We start from the raw sequence: 14506 nt of genomic DNA, 5'->3' as shown, positions 1-14506 counted from the left end.
CAATATATAGATGAAATTCCTGAGGCACCACTTGGATGCATGTTTTTTTCATGTTAATGGCCAAATGACATGCAAAAGGAACCGGTACAACACGAGCGCACCTTTGCCAAAGTCTAATCGTTAGAGCTTGTTCGGTTAGGGATGGATTAAAATGTATTCGTCACCTCTAATTTCCCTCGTTGTCGGTGGTATTGCCTTGAAAATTCAAGAGCTCCAAGTGAAAAACGCTTTTTTGGTACGTACCACACACAAAAAAAAAAGAGTGATAAGATGATGAAATAACTGATTTCTAAAACCAAACACCCTAAAAATGTACTACACGGCCCCTGTTTCTGAGAAACCCATTCATCAGCCGTTAGCCACGTTGATGCATGCATGCGTCATCAAGGCGGAAACGTGAACACTGCTCGAAACCCAGATGATGGACAACCGTTAACCCTCCTCCAGATCGAGTCCTGACTCCTCCTGAGCGAGGGAGGGAGGAAAAAATAAATGCCGCTGGGCGCATATAGCTTTCAGCTGGTGGCGGTGGGCGTGGGGCCTGTGTGGCCCGGCAGCCGCCGCCGCCGCACAAGCAACGAACCAAGCAGCTGGAGGCGAGGCGAGGAAGAGGGAGAGGGAGAGGAGGCCGTGTCTATTTAACCCAACCAACGCATTGCCCCGACGCCCGCCCCACTCCAAAGTCCAAAAGCGAGGAAAGGAAGGAGGACGTCGCGCAAGAAACGAAAGCCACCCGCCCCGCCCGCCTCCAACCGCGCTTAAATGCGCGCCTTTCTTCTTCCGCGTTAAACCCTCCGGCTGTCTCATCGCTCCGCGTAGTAAACTCTTGTTACAAAAGGCCAGCTGCTCGTTTGCTCCGCCGCGCGCCGTCGGTTGGCTGCTCGCTCGCTCTGGCTGGGCGGCGTCGGTTGCTCGGCTGAGTCCGGCCGGGGAGCGAGCAATGCACATTGCGACCTGCGTGTGGCAAGAGAAGGCGTCGGCCGGCGGCATGGGGGGAGCTGCTGCTGGTGGAGGCGGCTGCGCCGGCGGAGAGTGGGGCGCGGCGCGCGCGAAGGTGGCGTCGGTGCTGGGCGTGGCCGGGTGCGCGCTCAACTGCGCGGTGAGCTTCGTGGTGTTCTCGGCGCTGGACGTGCTGGACGTGGTGCTGTGCCTGGTGTACAAGCTGGTGGACTACGCGGCGGAGGCGGAGTGGAAGTCGTGCTACTGCGCGGCGGCGTCGGGCCCGCGGGCGGCGCAGCTGCCCCTCGCCGCCGCGCCACCAGCGGCGGGCGGGCCCAAGGTGGTGCGGCTGTCGGCGTCGTCCGCGAAGCTGCAGCTGGAGGACGTGTCGGACACGCTGTACGTGCGGCCGTCGCTGCTGGCCGACGCGACGCGGGCGGGCAACGGCAGCGGCAGCGGCGTGGCCCCCGCGCTCACCGTGAGCCCCGCCATCGCGGAGCTGATCCGCGGGAAGATGGACCGGGCCCCGCGGCCGCCGCGGCAGGCGCCGTGCTGGTCCGACTGCGACTGCAAGGTGTGCCACGCCTGGAGCGGGTCCCCGGCGTCGTCGTCCCACCTGTACGTGCACGTCCAGGCGCCGGCGATGGCGGTGGAGACGGAGGACGTGGTGTTCATCCACGGCTTCATCTCGTCGTCCGTGTTCTGGACGGAGACGGTGTTCCCGGCGTTCAGCCCCTCGGCGCGGTCCCGGTACCGGATGTTCGCCGTGGACCTGCTGGGGTTCGGGCGCAGCCCCAAGCCGGCGGAGTCGCTGTACACGCTGCGCGAGCACGTGGAGATGATCGAGCGCTCCGTGCTCCGGCGCTACCGGATCGGGTCGTTCCACGTGGTGGCGCACTCCCTCGGGTCCGTGCTGGCGCTCGCCCTCGCCGTCAAGTACCCCGCCGCCGTCAGGTCGCTCACGCTCCTCGCGCCGGTACGTACGTGTGCATCTATCTGACGTGATGACCTAAAACTACGTGTCACGTGAATTGTAAGCGCGCGCGTGCGCGGGCGGACGATTGGTTGTTCGTTGGAGTGACTTGACCGGCGCGACTAGCTGCTGTGTGGGCTTGTGTTGTGTGTGTGCAGCCCTACTTCCCGGTGCCGGAGTCGGAGTCGGAGTCGGCGGCGCAGTACGTGATGCGGCGCGTGGCTCCGCGGCGGGTGTGGCCGCCGATCGCGTTCGGGGCGTCCATGGCGTGCTGGTACGAGCACGTGAGCCGCACCATCTGCCTCACCATCTGCCGCCACCACCGCGTCTGGGACCGCCTCTTCAGGATCTTCACCAGGAACAGGTAGCCCTTTTTCTTGCCGTGTTCTCTGGTCTCTCCCGAACCAAACGCTTGCCTTCCTTCTTTAATAACTACTACCGGCACGGCGCTGCAACTGCACCTGCCACTGCCACCGTCGTGTCGAGCGAGTCGTGTGCTCACTCTGGCTAGTTAGTGTCACACGCACCATGGCATGGCAACACCTGCTTGCGTACAGTAGCACTATGCTACAGTGATCCAGGACGCGTCTGCATATATTTCTAGACTAGACTAGTACTCTGTACTCCTAATGTTTGCTACTGGATCATGTCCAGTGACTCCAGTGGTAGCGGCACCTGTACGTCCCCTGCTCTTGTGTCCAGTGCCAGTGCGGCCTAGCTGCGTGCGTCTCCGCCATCAATGGAGCCTGAAAATGCTGCTGGTCTGGCTAGCTAGCTAGCTACGAGTAGCTAGCTTCATCGACACGACGGCTCCGTTTACTACTGATGAGACAGCCCAGCACGGCGGCGATGGCGACCCGCGCGCCCTTTTTTAGCTGAATCGGCGGCCCCGTCTTAAGTTTAATCCCCAACCGCCCCGCGCGCCCAATTATTCGATCGTCGGCCTCCAGTCTACCGACGCGCCGTGCGCTGGTCGGCGACAGCCGTGCCCGGACACTCCGGCCGGTCGCCGGGGCCCCCCAAGGTCTGGACCGAGCCGACGAAGGAAGGAACGGCCTGCAGTCAGTCAGTACTCCAGTAGCACGAAACGGAACGGTACCGACGTGCCGTACCGGTGGCTGTCTGTACACCAGTGCCTGTAACTGTCCTATGGTTCAGTGAACCGAACAGGACAGTACAGAGCAGTGCCATGGCCCATCAGGTTTAGCAGTGGGCAGGTGAAGCAGAGAAGGTTCCCTGCACGGCCGGATCGACAGGCGAAAGCGTGGGCTCCATCAATCCTCCTGGTTGCCACACTCTGACTGACTGACTGCACCAGATCTATCTGCAGTTCCGCACACGCACGCACGCCCCCAACACATGGGCCAGGCGCATGTGGCAAGCAAGCCGATCGACTCCACTCCACTCCATCCCCTCCTCCTCCTTGTTTTACTGCTGCTGCCTCCTGCCTGTCTGTCTGTCTGTCGTGCCTCGCAGGCTCCCATGCAATGCTGATGCATGACTACCACGCAGGGTGCGGACGTTCCTGATCGAGGCGTTCATGTGCCACACGCACAACGCGGCGTGGCACACGCTGCACAACATCATCTGCGGCAGCGCGGGGCGGATGGGCGCGTACCTGGACGCGGTGGACAGGGGGCTGTCCTGCAAGGTGGCGTTCTTCCACGGCCGCGACGACGAGCTGCTCCCCGTCGAATGCACGCTGGCGGCGGGCGCCAGGGTGCCCCGCGCGCGCGTCACCGTCTACGACCGCAAGGACCACATCACCATCGTCGTCGGACAGGAGCGACTCTTCGCCGCCGAGCTAGAGGCCATCTGGAGGGCCGACTAGCTAGCGCTAGCTGCCTCTGCTAGTACGTACCCGTTGCGTTGCGTTGCGTTGCTTGCGTACGTCCCTCTCGGACGACAAACGCTTTTGCTGCTGCTGCTGGTTCTGGTTCTGGCAGTCAGTGTGCACAGAACGAATGAAGCTAGGCAATAACATGCATGGTAGCCTGCAAAACATCCAAGAACATGTACGTACAATTGTAGGATGACCGCTGTATCATCTCTCTCTCTCTCTTTTTTTTTCTGGTATAAATTCGAGTGTCCTCAACGGACCATATATATATATGTGTATGTATACCCTAAACCTATACGAGAGTACGAGACTCACTCGTCAGTCAGTCAGTCATTCAGTCCCTATTATTGATTGTTCGATTGGACCAACTAGAGTCGGTTCCCATCAGCAGCTAGCTACCTTGCCACCAACTCGATCGACAGCATCGGAGACGACGACGACGACGACGACGCCCGCCCGTCGTGTCAAAGCAGAATTTAAAGGAAGCTGCACAAGTTGGTTTCATAATTTCCATTGACGCCTCTATATGAGCTGTACGTGTGACAGCCACGCCTCGATCGCGCGCGGGCCGAGGGGGACCTGCGTGCGTGTGTGCTTCGCTTTACGCACGACGACTGATTATATTATATTCATCCGCCCCTTCAATTCGGTCTCGCTCGTCGCCTGTATACGCATGCATGCCGGCGGTGTTCAATGCAATGGCGCGAAAGGGACTGCGCTTGCTCATGCTCCGCCCCGTCAATCAATGCCACACCTAATCTCTTGTCTTGGTTTTTTTTTTCCATCGCCTTGCGTCTGCTTGCTGCGTTTGCCTTGCTGCATATCCGTCGACCGTCGCCTCTCCTTTTGGGGGAAATCCCCGTCGACCCTTTCGGTCAAGTCCTGGCCGGCTGGTCCTGTGCCAGCACCTGCCCCAGCTCAAGCTCAAGGATGAGCATTGCATTGCATGGCTGCCTTTTGTCAGGGACTACTAACTACGCCATGGTTGGGCCTAGCCGACCACAGTGCCAGCACGTACAATTCAACCAACTGCCAGGTTGTTAAGGAATCATGCTCGCATAGTTCAGCACAAAACTGGGCCGGTGGTTGCCGTGTTTCGTGCCCAACAAATCACGCTCTGCACTTGTGCGGTCTCTTGGAGTTGGAGCCCAGTCCATGGAAACTCCTGAAAGGTTGATTTGGAGTGGGCCCTTTGCCGGCTCACTTACATTTGACATGGCGCCCATACGTGGCGGTGTGACTTGCGTGGTCGACATTTGTGATTTCCATGGACTCCTGCTGCGTAACTATACAAACAAGCAGATGCGGATCGCGTTGTGCACGGTGTCTCCAGTCTCCAAGACTCCACTGCGCTGCTCTCCACTCCCTTCCACCACGGCATTCCCTCCACCACAAGCCCATCCCGCGCCTACTTAATGTACAGCACTACAGCATTTGTTTCGTCAAAATAATCTGTACACCAAAATCTCATAATTATTGAATTACCAAACTATGAATTATGAATTACAGAGCTGGCTCAATTTTGACCAGTCATCACCAAAATCTCATAATTATTGAATTAAAGAATTAGCGTAAAAGATACCATAACAGACAGATAGATCTCTGATTGGTAAGACACACCGCAGCCTCATGGATCCCTAGCCAATAACCACTACATTTCTGACATTGAAAGATTCAAACACCAGCTACCAGAGATTTAGATTGGGAAACTCCATAAAGAATCCGTGATGGACTAAACAGCTGCAAAATGAATAGCATTTGTAAACAGGCTTGTAAGATTTATTACTGATCCGTGAAGCGGCAACGGCAGTAGAGAAGTCCAAGCAAACCGAGAAGAGGTGGCGGCCACCGTTGCTACCACGTGTTGGAGCGAGACGGGGAATGGCGCAGCGGTGGCCGGTGCCCCAGACAAGTGAAGAGCGCCAACAGGACATGGAAAAGAGCACAAAAGAACAAGACGACACAGTACAAGATACAAAACGGAATAGAAAGTATGAACCGACTCAAAGAGCACATTAACTGGATCAGCGGCAATACAAACCGCCGGAGCGAGGGGTGCAGTCGTACTAGAAGAAAAGGAGGTAACTTGAGTGACTCAAATCTAACCATTATCAGCACAATGGCAATTGTGTAAGAAAAAAAAACAAACCACTCAATCTGACATGAACAAGAAAAAAAAAGAACTTGCTACAACTCCCGAATCTATCAACGCTTGGAAAAAACACGCAGAGATACACGGATGACCGCTACTCCCTATCATGGGGAGGTGAATTTGTTGTCAAGGATGCACAACCTGTCTTTTCTTTTGGTGACTGCTAGAGATGCTCTAAGGTGCAAGGCATCCTAGTTAAAGCAGCAAACAGATATAGAATCACCTTCTAGTAAGGCATGGGCCATCGTAGTAAAGCAGCAAACGTCAAAGAATATCCCAGGTATCATCAGCTCAGAAGATGGTAGAGTGCAGAAGCTCTGTAATGGAAAGCAGAACAATCTTAGCCACTCAAGCGCGGTATGAAACAAAAAACAGAGCCATAAAGCACCGCTGCATAAACCATACGAAAGGGGCTCAGCTCAGCATCTCCTTTGCTCAATCATAGAAATCAGGCCCTCCCTTCTCTTTCTGCCCAATCTACTCATCCTATTGTGAGTGGAACTGTCCTGGTTGTCATATATCCATCCAGGTGACCATCCTAGGCAGAACCACAAACAAAAAGGGATTATTAAATAGGCTACCAGACACGCAGCTGCCTTGGTTGCTCAATGGCGTGCGACTCCGAAAAGGTTGAGCATCATCGCCCTTCGTCAGCAGTCCATTTCACATATTCGAGTCCATTTCCATGTCCTCTAAGAGCAAGGTTAACAACATAGCAGCCTTGATTGCTCAAAGGTGCTTGTGTCAACCATGATACAGATCATTGCCTCACATTGGAATTTTATTTCATCGTTATTGAGCGGCACTTAGGTAGGAACTTATGACATGGAACTAACTTAGCATATCAGTCCTACAAACATTAACCAAGGGCGCAGGTTCAAATCCAGCAGCAAGGCAAATGAAGAACAGCCCAAAATCAGGGCATATCATCAACAGGACTTGCAAAGTAGCACAAAAGAACAAGCAGATATGAGCACACGAGTACAAAACAGAATAAAAGCTTTAACCAATTCAAAGAGCAGATTAGCTGTCTCATTAGCTGCAACATCAGCAAAACCAATCATTAAAACACCATGGGAATTGGGGGTAAGGGGGCAGGAGTATTCAGACAGTGGTACTAGGAGGAAAAAGGTCACTTGAGTGGCTCAGATTCAACCATTATCATCATAGCAAGTGCAATTTATAGTGGAAGCACAATGTAACCTCTCTCTCTCTCTCTCTTTCTGTCTCTCCCATGGCCGCATAACTGGTTACTTGTACTTACCACTGCCCCCAAAACGAATGCTTGTCAGGGTGCATAGACAAAATTGCATTCCTTTCGAGATGGAGGTAGTGACTAGTGAGGTACAAGCCATCCTAGTTACACAACAAATGGAGACAGAATAGCTTTTTGTTTGGACTGTATCTGCAGTACCAGCTCAGAAGATCTCAAATCAAGATGGAGGACATCTCCTTTAGTGCACAGCTCTCTAATGGAAATTTGAACCATCATAGTCACTCAAGAGTTAGTATAAAACAAAAGGATAAAACATAAAGCATGATAACATAACCTATAAAAGAAGGGCTCAGCATCACCCTTATTCAATCATGCAAAACGACTTCACATTTCTCTTGCAGCGCAACTTAGTCATCTCAATGTAAGTGGAACTGTGCTGGTTGTCACATCTCTGAATGACTATCCTAGGCAGAACCACAAACAAAAAGGGGTGATTAAAATAAGCTTCAAGAGGAGAGAGGGTTAGCTCTAATTAGACACTCGTAGCTGCCTTCATTGTTCAGTGCCATGCAATCCAGAAAAGGTTGAGCATCATCGCCCCTCATCACTCATCAGCCGTTCAGCACTCCATTCACAGAATAGGACCCCTTTCCATGTCCAACGTGGTGCCCAGGTCTTTGTTGGACCCTTCGCCAGGTTTGTCAGGCACTTTTCCGGCAATGAGCATCCACTAGGTATGCCCTTCCTGCGGTGCAGAACACACACACACACACACAGAGAGAGAGAGAGAGAGGAGACAAGGTGAACACGAGAAGAAAAGGCAGGGGTGAACAGGGTCATCAGAGCAGATGGCAACACAGGCAACAGCAGTGGATCTGGGGATCATCACTGCAGCGCATCTGTGCTAAAGAGTAATGACGAGAGAATCATCATGACCAATACATGTATCCAATCCAGCCAGCCAGCAGTAGACTTGTTTTTTTTTGGGTGACTGCTAGAGGCGCAAGGCATCCTAGTTAAGAAGCAAACAGAGATAGAACCACCTTCTAGTAAGGCATGGGCCATCCTAGTTAAGCAGCAAACATCATAAAATATCCCAGTCCAGCTCATAAGATGGTAGTAGAGTGCAGAAGCTCGTTAATGGAAAGTTGAACCATCATAGCCACCCAAGTGCAGTATGAAACAAAAAAACATAGTCATAAAGCATCGCAGCATAAACCATACAAAAAGGGCTTAGCATCACCTGTGCTCAATCATAGAAACCAGGTCCTCCCTTCTCTTGCTGCCCAATTTACTCATCCTAATGTGAGTGGAACTGTTATGACCGGCAGCACAACAGCCCTAATAAAATCAGCTAGTTGTTTAGATGGATAAGCGCCAGTCGTAGTCTGGGGATAGAGTTTGTTTGGATGTATGAGAACAAACAGAGTTTGTTTAGAAGGATAAGAAATTGGTTAGATAAAATATTAGATAAGGACGGTTGCTAATGTACCCTTCGATCAATGAAAGAGTAAGCAGGCAAGTATCTTGCCCGTGCTTCCCCAAACCCATATACTGCTCGCCGCATACGGTTCATCCAAGGTACTGTTCATTCGCGTCACTATTCACCTACAACTACTGTTCGCCACGCTGCGTGAACAGTTCCTCGTCCCTTCGACTCTTCCAGCTAGCAGCCACGGTGCCCAAGCTCCGTGGTCCTGAGCCTCAACCTTCCCCTCACCACACATACCACCTCAGAAGTCGCAGTTCCAACAGGAACTGTGCTTGTTGTCATCCAAGTGACCATCCTAGGCAAAACCACGAACAAAAAGGGATGGCTGAACAGGCAAGTGTGTGCCCCTATGGCAAGTCAACTTACCTGATTAGTGATTACTCGCCTAGCACTATCTGTGTGATAGTCCAAGTTGGAATTGACTTGATTAGAGCAGGAGCTGGAAGTGAAAATGGCACAAACATTCCCAGCTGTGGTGCTGATTCCTTGCTTAACAAGGTTCTGTAAGCCGTAAAACCTAGCTTTCATAGCTATCAACGAGTCGTTACCTAGCTGGAGATTAACTTCCTACCTTTGGAACTAATCAGTTGTCTCTCAACACTGAAAAGCTCTAAGGATTCAGCTTTTGCAGCAAGTGATTCTGTCGCCAGCAAAGTGCCGGATTAAGACCTGGCAAAGGGCCCAACAAGACCAAGGCACCTGCATAGAGCGGCAGCTGCCACCCAGTGATCAACATGAAAGAGAGCACAAGCGGAGAGAAGAGGAAGGGGAGAAAAGGCAAGGGTGAAGGAGAGAAGATGGCAAAAAAGTTAAATGTTCCAGAGGCAACTGCAGGGGAAGGAGATCACCAATGCAGCGAATCAGGAGAAGTATTCATGTTCCAGCCATCAGTAGCGAAGATATGTGAACAACCACTAATCCCAATCAAAGCATCTCCAATATTTCCCAGAACCCACTCCCAATCTTGGTTTTTTTGGCAGGATTGAAAGAAAACCCTCTCCAACAACTTGTCATCCCAACTCCCAATGTTTCCGCACTTGGCAAAATCGATTGATATGCATGTGAACAACACAGAAAGAAATAGTCTGCTCATATGTGAATAGCACATGCATAGAGAAGCTTTCACGCACATGACCAGAAAGTACAGTCGTGCTCATGGCTATGATGTAGCATGTGTATCCGTTTGACTGATCAATCAAGATTCATCAAGGCCATGGGACGTGATTAGGACCACTAATGCCTCATGCCACAGAAGTAAGGACACATTAGCGAACCACTTATAAGTATTAGTGGACGATTGAATCTAGTTAAATGAGTGTGGAAAAGAAAATCGTTCTTTAGAACAAAATGAGCAATTCATCCAACTAAGTTTGAGCATCCAAACCAAAAACACGAGGAATCTATGCACCGAATTTACCCAAGTCAAGAATATTGTGACATCAAATCAATGTTGACAATTCGCCCCATCAGTATCATGATCCTGATCCCAAGTTGAAATCACTGAAAATGGTAGGATACACAGACGAAATAGACTCGTAAACAAAAGTATATGACAGAACAAAAAGAGTAATGTCATGTTGGATGGCTCAGATGTGCCCCAGTATCAACACAATACTTGCAGAAGAAACGTGTACTCCCTCCATCCCTTTCTAAATGAACTTTTTGAGTAGGATTGTTCAGTTGGATATATACTACACCACCACCATAGCAATGACAACAACTAGTTGCAAACCGGTTGCTTGTACATGGTACAAGCCATCCTAGTTTAGCAGCATATTGAGCAAAATACCAAAGGTAAGAATCCAGAATGCTAAAACGTAATAGCTTTATGGAGCTGGGGCATTTGATCGTCACAGCCACTGAAGAACAGTTCCAAACAAGAAAGGAAGACCATCAGACAAGCGACAAAAAATATCTGAAGAACAAAGGGATGCATAGGAACTACCAAAACGGACCAATGTTGCACCCTGCACAGCTGTAATAGTTATGATGGACCAGAAGAAGTAATTGGGAAAACACAATGCCCTCTTATTTCCAAACTACCCAGTTCCAACAGTAGTGAGACATAACTCATGAAATTCTGCAATAAATTCTGGGATGAACAAAGTTATCAGAAAGTATCCATCATGCAAAACACGGCTATTGCAAACAATTATAGCAGAATCAATGTCAGAAACTAGGAAACATCTCAACCTACTGATAAATGGAATCCAAAGGTAAATGCATGGTGTTTGACAAATGCAACAAAAGGAATGGAGTTAGAAAATATGTAGGTTAGACAAGAAAACACACAGCAACAACATATTCAACAGAAAAGGGAAGAGACAACATAAACTCATGTTTCTTATTCCCTTTTCTTTGCATGTATGTGTTGAAAGGGGGGCTCAGCTTCGCCTTTGCCCAATCATTTAACCTTATCCCCATCATCTTTTATCACCACATCAACTTCTCCTGACATGATAAGTGGAGTTGCCCCGGTTATCACACATGAAGAGGGCATGACCATCCAGGGACAAAGCCACTATCATTAGAGCTAATTGAAAAGATCTCCAAGAGATGGACATGAGTATTCCAGTTTGGTACCCATAGCAGCCTTGATTGCTCCAAGGCGCTTTTGTCAGCCATAGTTATTGATCACTGCCCCACACTGGAAACTTGTTTTTTTTATTCTTGAGGGGCATTTAGGTAGGTGCATATGAGATGATACTGACTTGCCATATTAGTCTCAAATTCTCAATAATATTGACCCAGGTAGCAGGTCCAGATCCAGCAGAAAGACAAGTGAAGGGCAGCCTTAGAGCAGGGTGCAGGCGTACAGCATCAACAGGACATGCAAAAAGGCACAAAAGAACATGCAGATAAGAACACACAAGAGCATAAATACAAAACAGAATAAAAGTATGAAACAACTCAAACAGCAGATTAAACCGCCATGGGAGTGGTGTGGTGGTGATGATATCCGAATAAGTATCCGTTTTCATCCCTAATCCCAATGTAAGTGGAACTGTGCTGGTTGTCACATATCCAAATGACCATCCTAGTCAGAGCCACAAACAAAAAGGGATGATTAAAATAGGCTTCATGAGGGAAGAGGGTTAGCTCTGATAGATACTATTGCTCAATGGCAGGCAATTTATAAAAGGTTGAACATCATCGCCCCTCATCAGCAATCCATTCATCGGTCCGAGTCCATTTCCATGGCCAACATGGTTGGACTAAATAAATTTTCACTTGGGACTTCGCTCAAGTCAGAAAAACACCTCTTTATATCTCCAGATCCTGAATTCCTGATCCCTTACGCATTGCCCATCCAAATGAACCGAGGTGGTGAGGATGAGGAGCATACGGCTAGGAACATTCGGAGCAAAGCAGAGTGGCAAGGTATCATGTGCTCAAAGCAGAATATCAGATCGCAGCACACAATGCCAACCCTATGGCAGGCACGGAGGCACCCGTGTCTTCGTTGGACCCTTCGCGCCGGCAACAAGCACCCAGCAGGGAGAAATTTGGAATTGTGTCATTATGAAACGTGGGTTTTGCTATATTGCCATCAAATGAATGGGTTTCATCCAGATGCCATTATGAACCATGGTGTACACGCTAAAATGTCATTTGGTTGTTTAACAAAAACTAAAATAACTCCAATTTAATTGTAGAAAACCAACAGATTGTCTTGCCCCTCTCCTCCTTTTCCCTTTCTCTACGTCACGTGTGTTTCTTCTTTCCAGTGTTGAGCCCGCGCCTGCAAGGGGCTTGCGCTGGTGCTCTTCGGCCCCGCGCCACGCCTGCAGCTGGTTGCCCGCGCCTTGCAGCTCTCCCGCCAAGTGTGCGCCGCTCATCCTCATCAGACGATGGAGGCGTGCTACTGCTTGTCCTCATCGGCGTCGTCGCCCTTCAGCGTCCATCCTCGTCGGGAAGCTGGTGAACAACATGATCTCGTGGCGAGGGGACTCGGCGTTGCGCGACGGCGAGGATGCCAAGCTGGACCTATCCAGGGGCATGTACGACACAGGCGACCACGTGAAGTTCGGGACGCGTCGGCGTTCCTGGTGTACAAGCCCGCCAACGCGACGTACATGTCTTCGCTCCTCCTCGACCACATCGAGCGGCTGTTTGCATTCGCCGACGCATACCGGGGCTCCTACACGCGCACGTTCCTGGAGCTCAGCGACTACTACAACTCCACTATGTACCAGGACGAGCTCATGTAGCCTATGGGCGGCCGCCTGTACCATGCCGCCGGCAACCGCAGCTACCTCATGAGATTCCTTGGGTCCAGCCTCCGCGTCGAGTGCACGCGAGATGCTTGTCGGGCCTACGCAAGTGGTCATCGGGCTGGTGGCCAGGGACGTGCCATTCTCGACTGCAAGCAAGCAGGTCTTCGAGGCCACCGTCGAGTTCTCTAGAAACATGGGTTCGTTCGGGAGTAGGAGCAGAGGACATCAGGCAGGGCCATAAGGTAGAATGTTCCACAAAATTGTATTCAGTCTTTTTTGTTTTATTAAACAAGCAAATGGCATTTTAGCGTATACGTTATTGTTCATAATAGCATACGAACAAAACTCATTTATTTAATGGCAATCTAGCGAAACACACGTTTTATAATGACACAATTACAAATTTCTCCCCACCAGGTGTGCCCACCCCTAGAAAAAATAAGGCAGGGTGAAGGAGAGAAGATTGCAAAAAGTTAAATATCCCACAGGCAAGAGGCAACAACAGGGGAAGACAGTGTTCTTAAGGCGTCGCCTAGGCGTCCAGGCGCCCGGGCAAAACTGGTCGCCTTGCTCGCCATTCCCGCCTAGGCGTCGCCTAGGCACCGCCTAGGCGCTAAGGCGGTTGTCTGGTCCACTTGCTCGCCTAGGCGCCTTAAGAACACTGGGGGAAGGATATCACCACTGCGGAGCATCAGGGCTCCAGTGGGGAGTGGGGTAGTATCCATGATCCATTCATCCATCAGGAGTAGCGTAGCAGAGCACCGCAGCAGGTCAAACTTGACTCGGAAGCCATGTCAGGCGCCACCGCATGGTTCCCAGCCCCTGCCGCCATCGATGCCAACTGCCAGGCAATGGAACGGCGGCGAGACGGCACCTTGCTGGTGTTTATGTGAAGCGACAGCCGATCCGGAGAACGGTCCGCGCACAAACTCGATTCGATCTAGGGTTTGGGTTTAGAAGATGTAGAAATATACACAAATAAGTGCTTCCTCCGTCCAAGAAAGAATGCAATCTAGCATTCAAGGTCAAAGACACGACGACGACGACGGCGGCGCGAGTACGAGGGGGACAAGGACGAGCAGGAGTAGACACAGAGCGTACCAGAACAAAATGTTCGCAATCAATGGAAGAAAAATCCAATAATGGCGACTCAAATCCCGCGTCGCCCGAGCACGAGCCCCGACCCCAGCAGCAGCAGCTGAGCAGCACCGTCGCAAGCCCAAGGGGTCCGCAGTCCGACGCGGCGCGGCGGGGAAGTGAGAGGGGTTGCTCCGGAGGGCGGACCTGAAGAAGGACACCGCTCGGGAGCGGGCCGGCCCGGCGCCAACAGCGGCGCCCTTCTTATCGCGCCGCCGTTTTTTGTTCCTGCGCTGTGTGGCCTGTGGGTTTCAATGGTGTAGTCGCCGGCGCCGCGAGTGGGAGATAGCGTGAGAAATAGCAGAATCTGGCTTTTCGTCCAATGTGGAGGTGGAGTCGTGGTCTGGTGGATAGATATGTCAATGGAGAATTGGACAAAAAATTATCCGTCCCTATCCCACAAATATTTATGGTTAGTTTGGCAACATAATTTTTTTAAGACCCCGTCCCTATCCCACAAACATTTATGGTTAGTTTGGCAACATAATTTTTCTAAGACCCCGTTTGTTTCGTTGAAATTGAATTCCATTTTAATAATTA

At 51.1% G+C, this 14506-nt stretch overlaps 1 protein-coding gene and 1 long non-coding RNA gene across 2 annotated transcripts; one reads left to right on the top strand and one right to left on the bottom strand.

Moving 5' to 3' along the window:
- The first annotated feature begins 476 nt into the window (after window positions 1–476).
- On the top strand, window positions 477–4081 carry LOC103638133 (alpha/beta-Hydrolases superfamily protein). Its single transcript, XM_008661115.4, has 3 exons — window positions 477–1915; window positions 2071–2276; window positions 3425–4081. The coding sequence occupies exons 1-3, from the start codon at window positions 941–943 to the stop codon at window positions 3741–3743; spliced, it is 1500 nt and encodes a 499-aa protein (XP_008659337.1). The 5' UTR covers window positions 477–940; the 3' UTR covers window positions 3744–4081.
- A 1883-nt stretch (window positions 4082–5964) lies between these two features.
- Window positions 5965–14292, bottom strand: LOC103638132 (uncharacterized). Its single transcript, XR_558582.4, has 2 exons — window positions 13931–14292; window positions 5965–11405 (listed from the first exon to the last, which is right to left on the bottom strand). It is a non-coding gene; the product is annotated as an uncharacterized lncRNA (long non-coding RNA).
- Window positions 14293–14506: the final 214 nt, after the last annotated feature.

The sequence above is a fragment of the Zea mays genome, chromosome 9 (genome assembly GCF_902167145.1).
Source record: "Zea mays cultivar B73 chromosome 9, Zm-B73-REFERENCE-NAM-5.0, whole genome shotgun sequence".
Lineage (NCBI taxonomy): Eukaryota > Viridiplantae > Streptophyta > Magnoliopsida > Poales > Poaceae > Zea > Zea mays.
Note: the sequence above shows the minus strand (reverse complement) of the source record. Positions and strands in the feature narration are given on the sequence as shown.

What these genes read in the sequence shown, in the direction of transcription:
- LOC103638133 (XM_008661115.4), top strand. Translation starts at nt 941, where the DNA reads ATGCACATTGCGACCTGCGTGTGGCAAGAGAAGGCGTCGGCCGGCGGC. An exon ending in CGCTCACGCTCCTCGCGCCG is followed by an intron (nt 1,916 to 2,070) that starts GTACGTACGTGT and finishes GTGTGTGTGCAG; the next exon opens with CCCTACTTCCCGGTGCCGGA. An exon ending in AGGATCTTCACCAGGAACAG is followed by an intron (nt 2,277 to 3,424) that starts GTAGCCCTTTTT and finishes ACTACCACGCAG; the next exon opens with GGTGCGGACGTTCCTGATCG.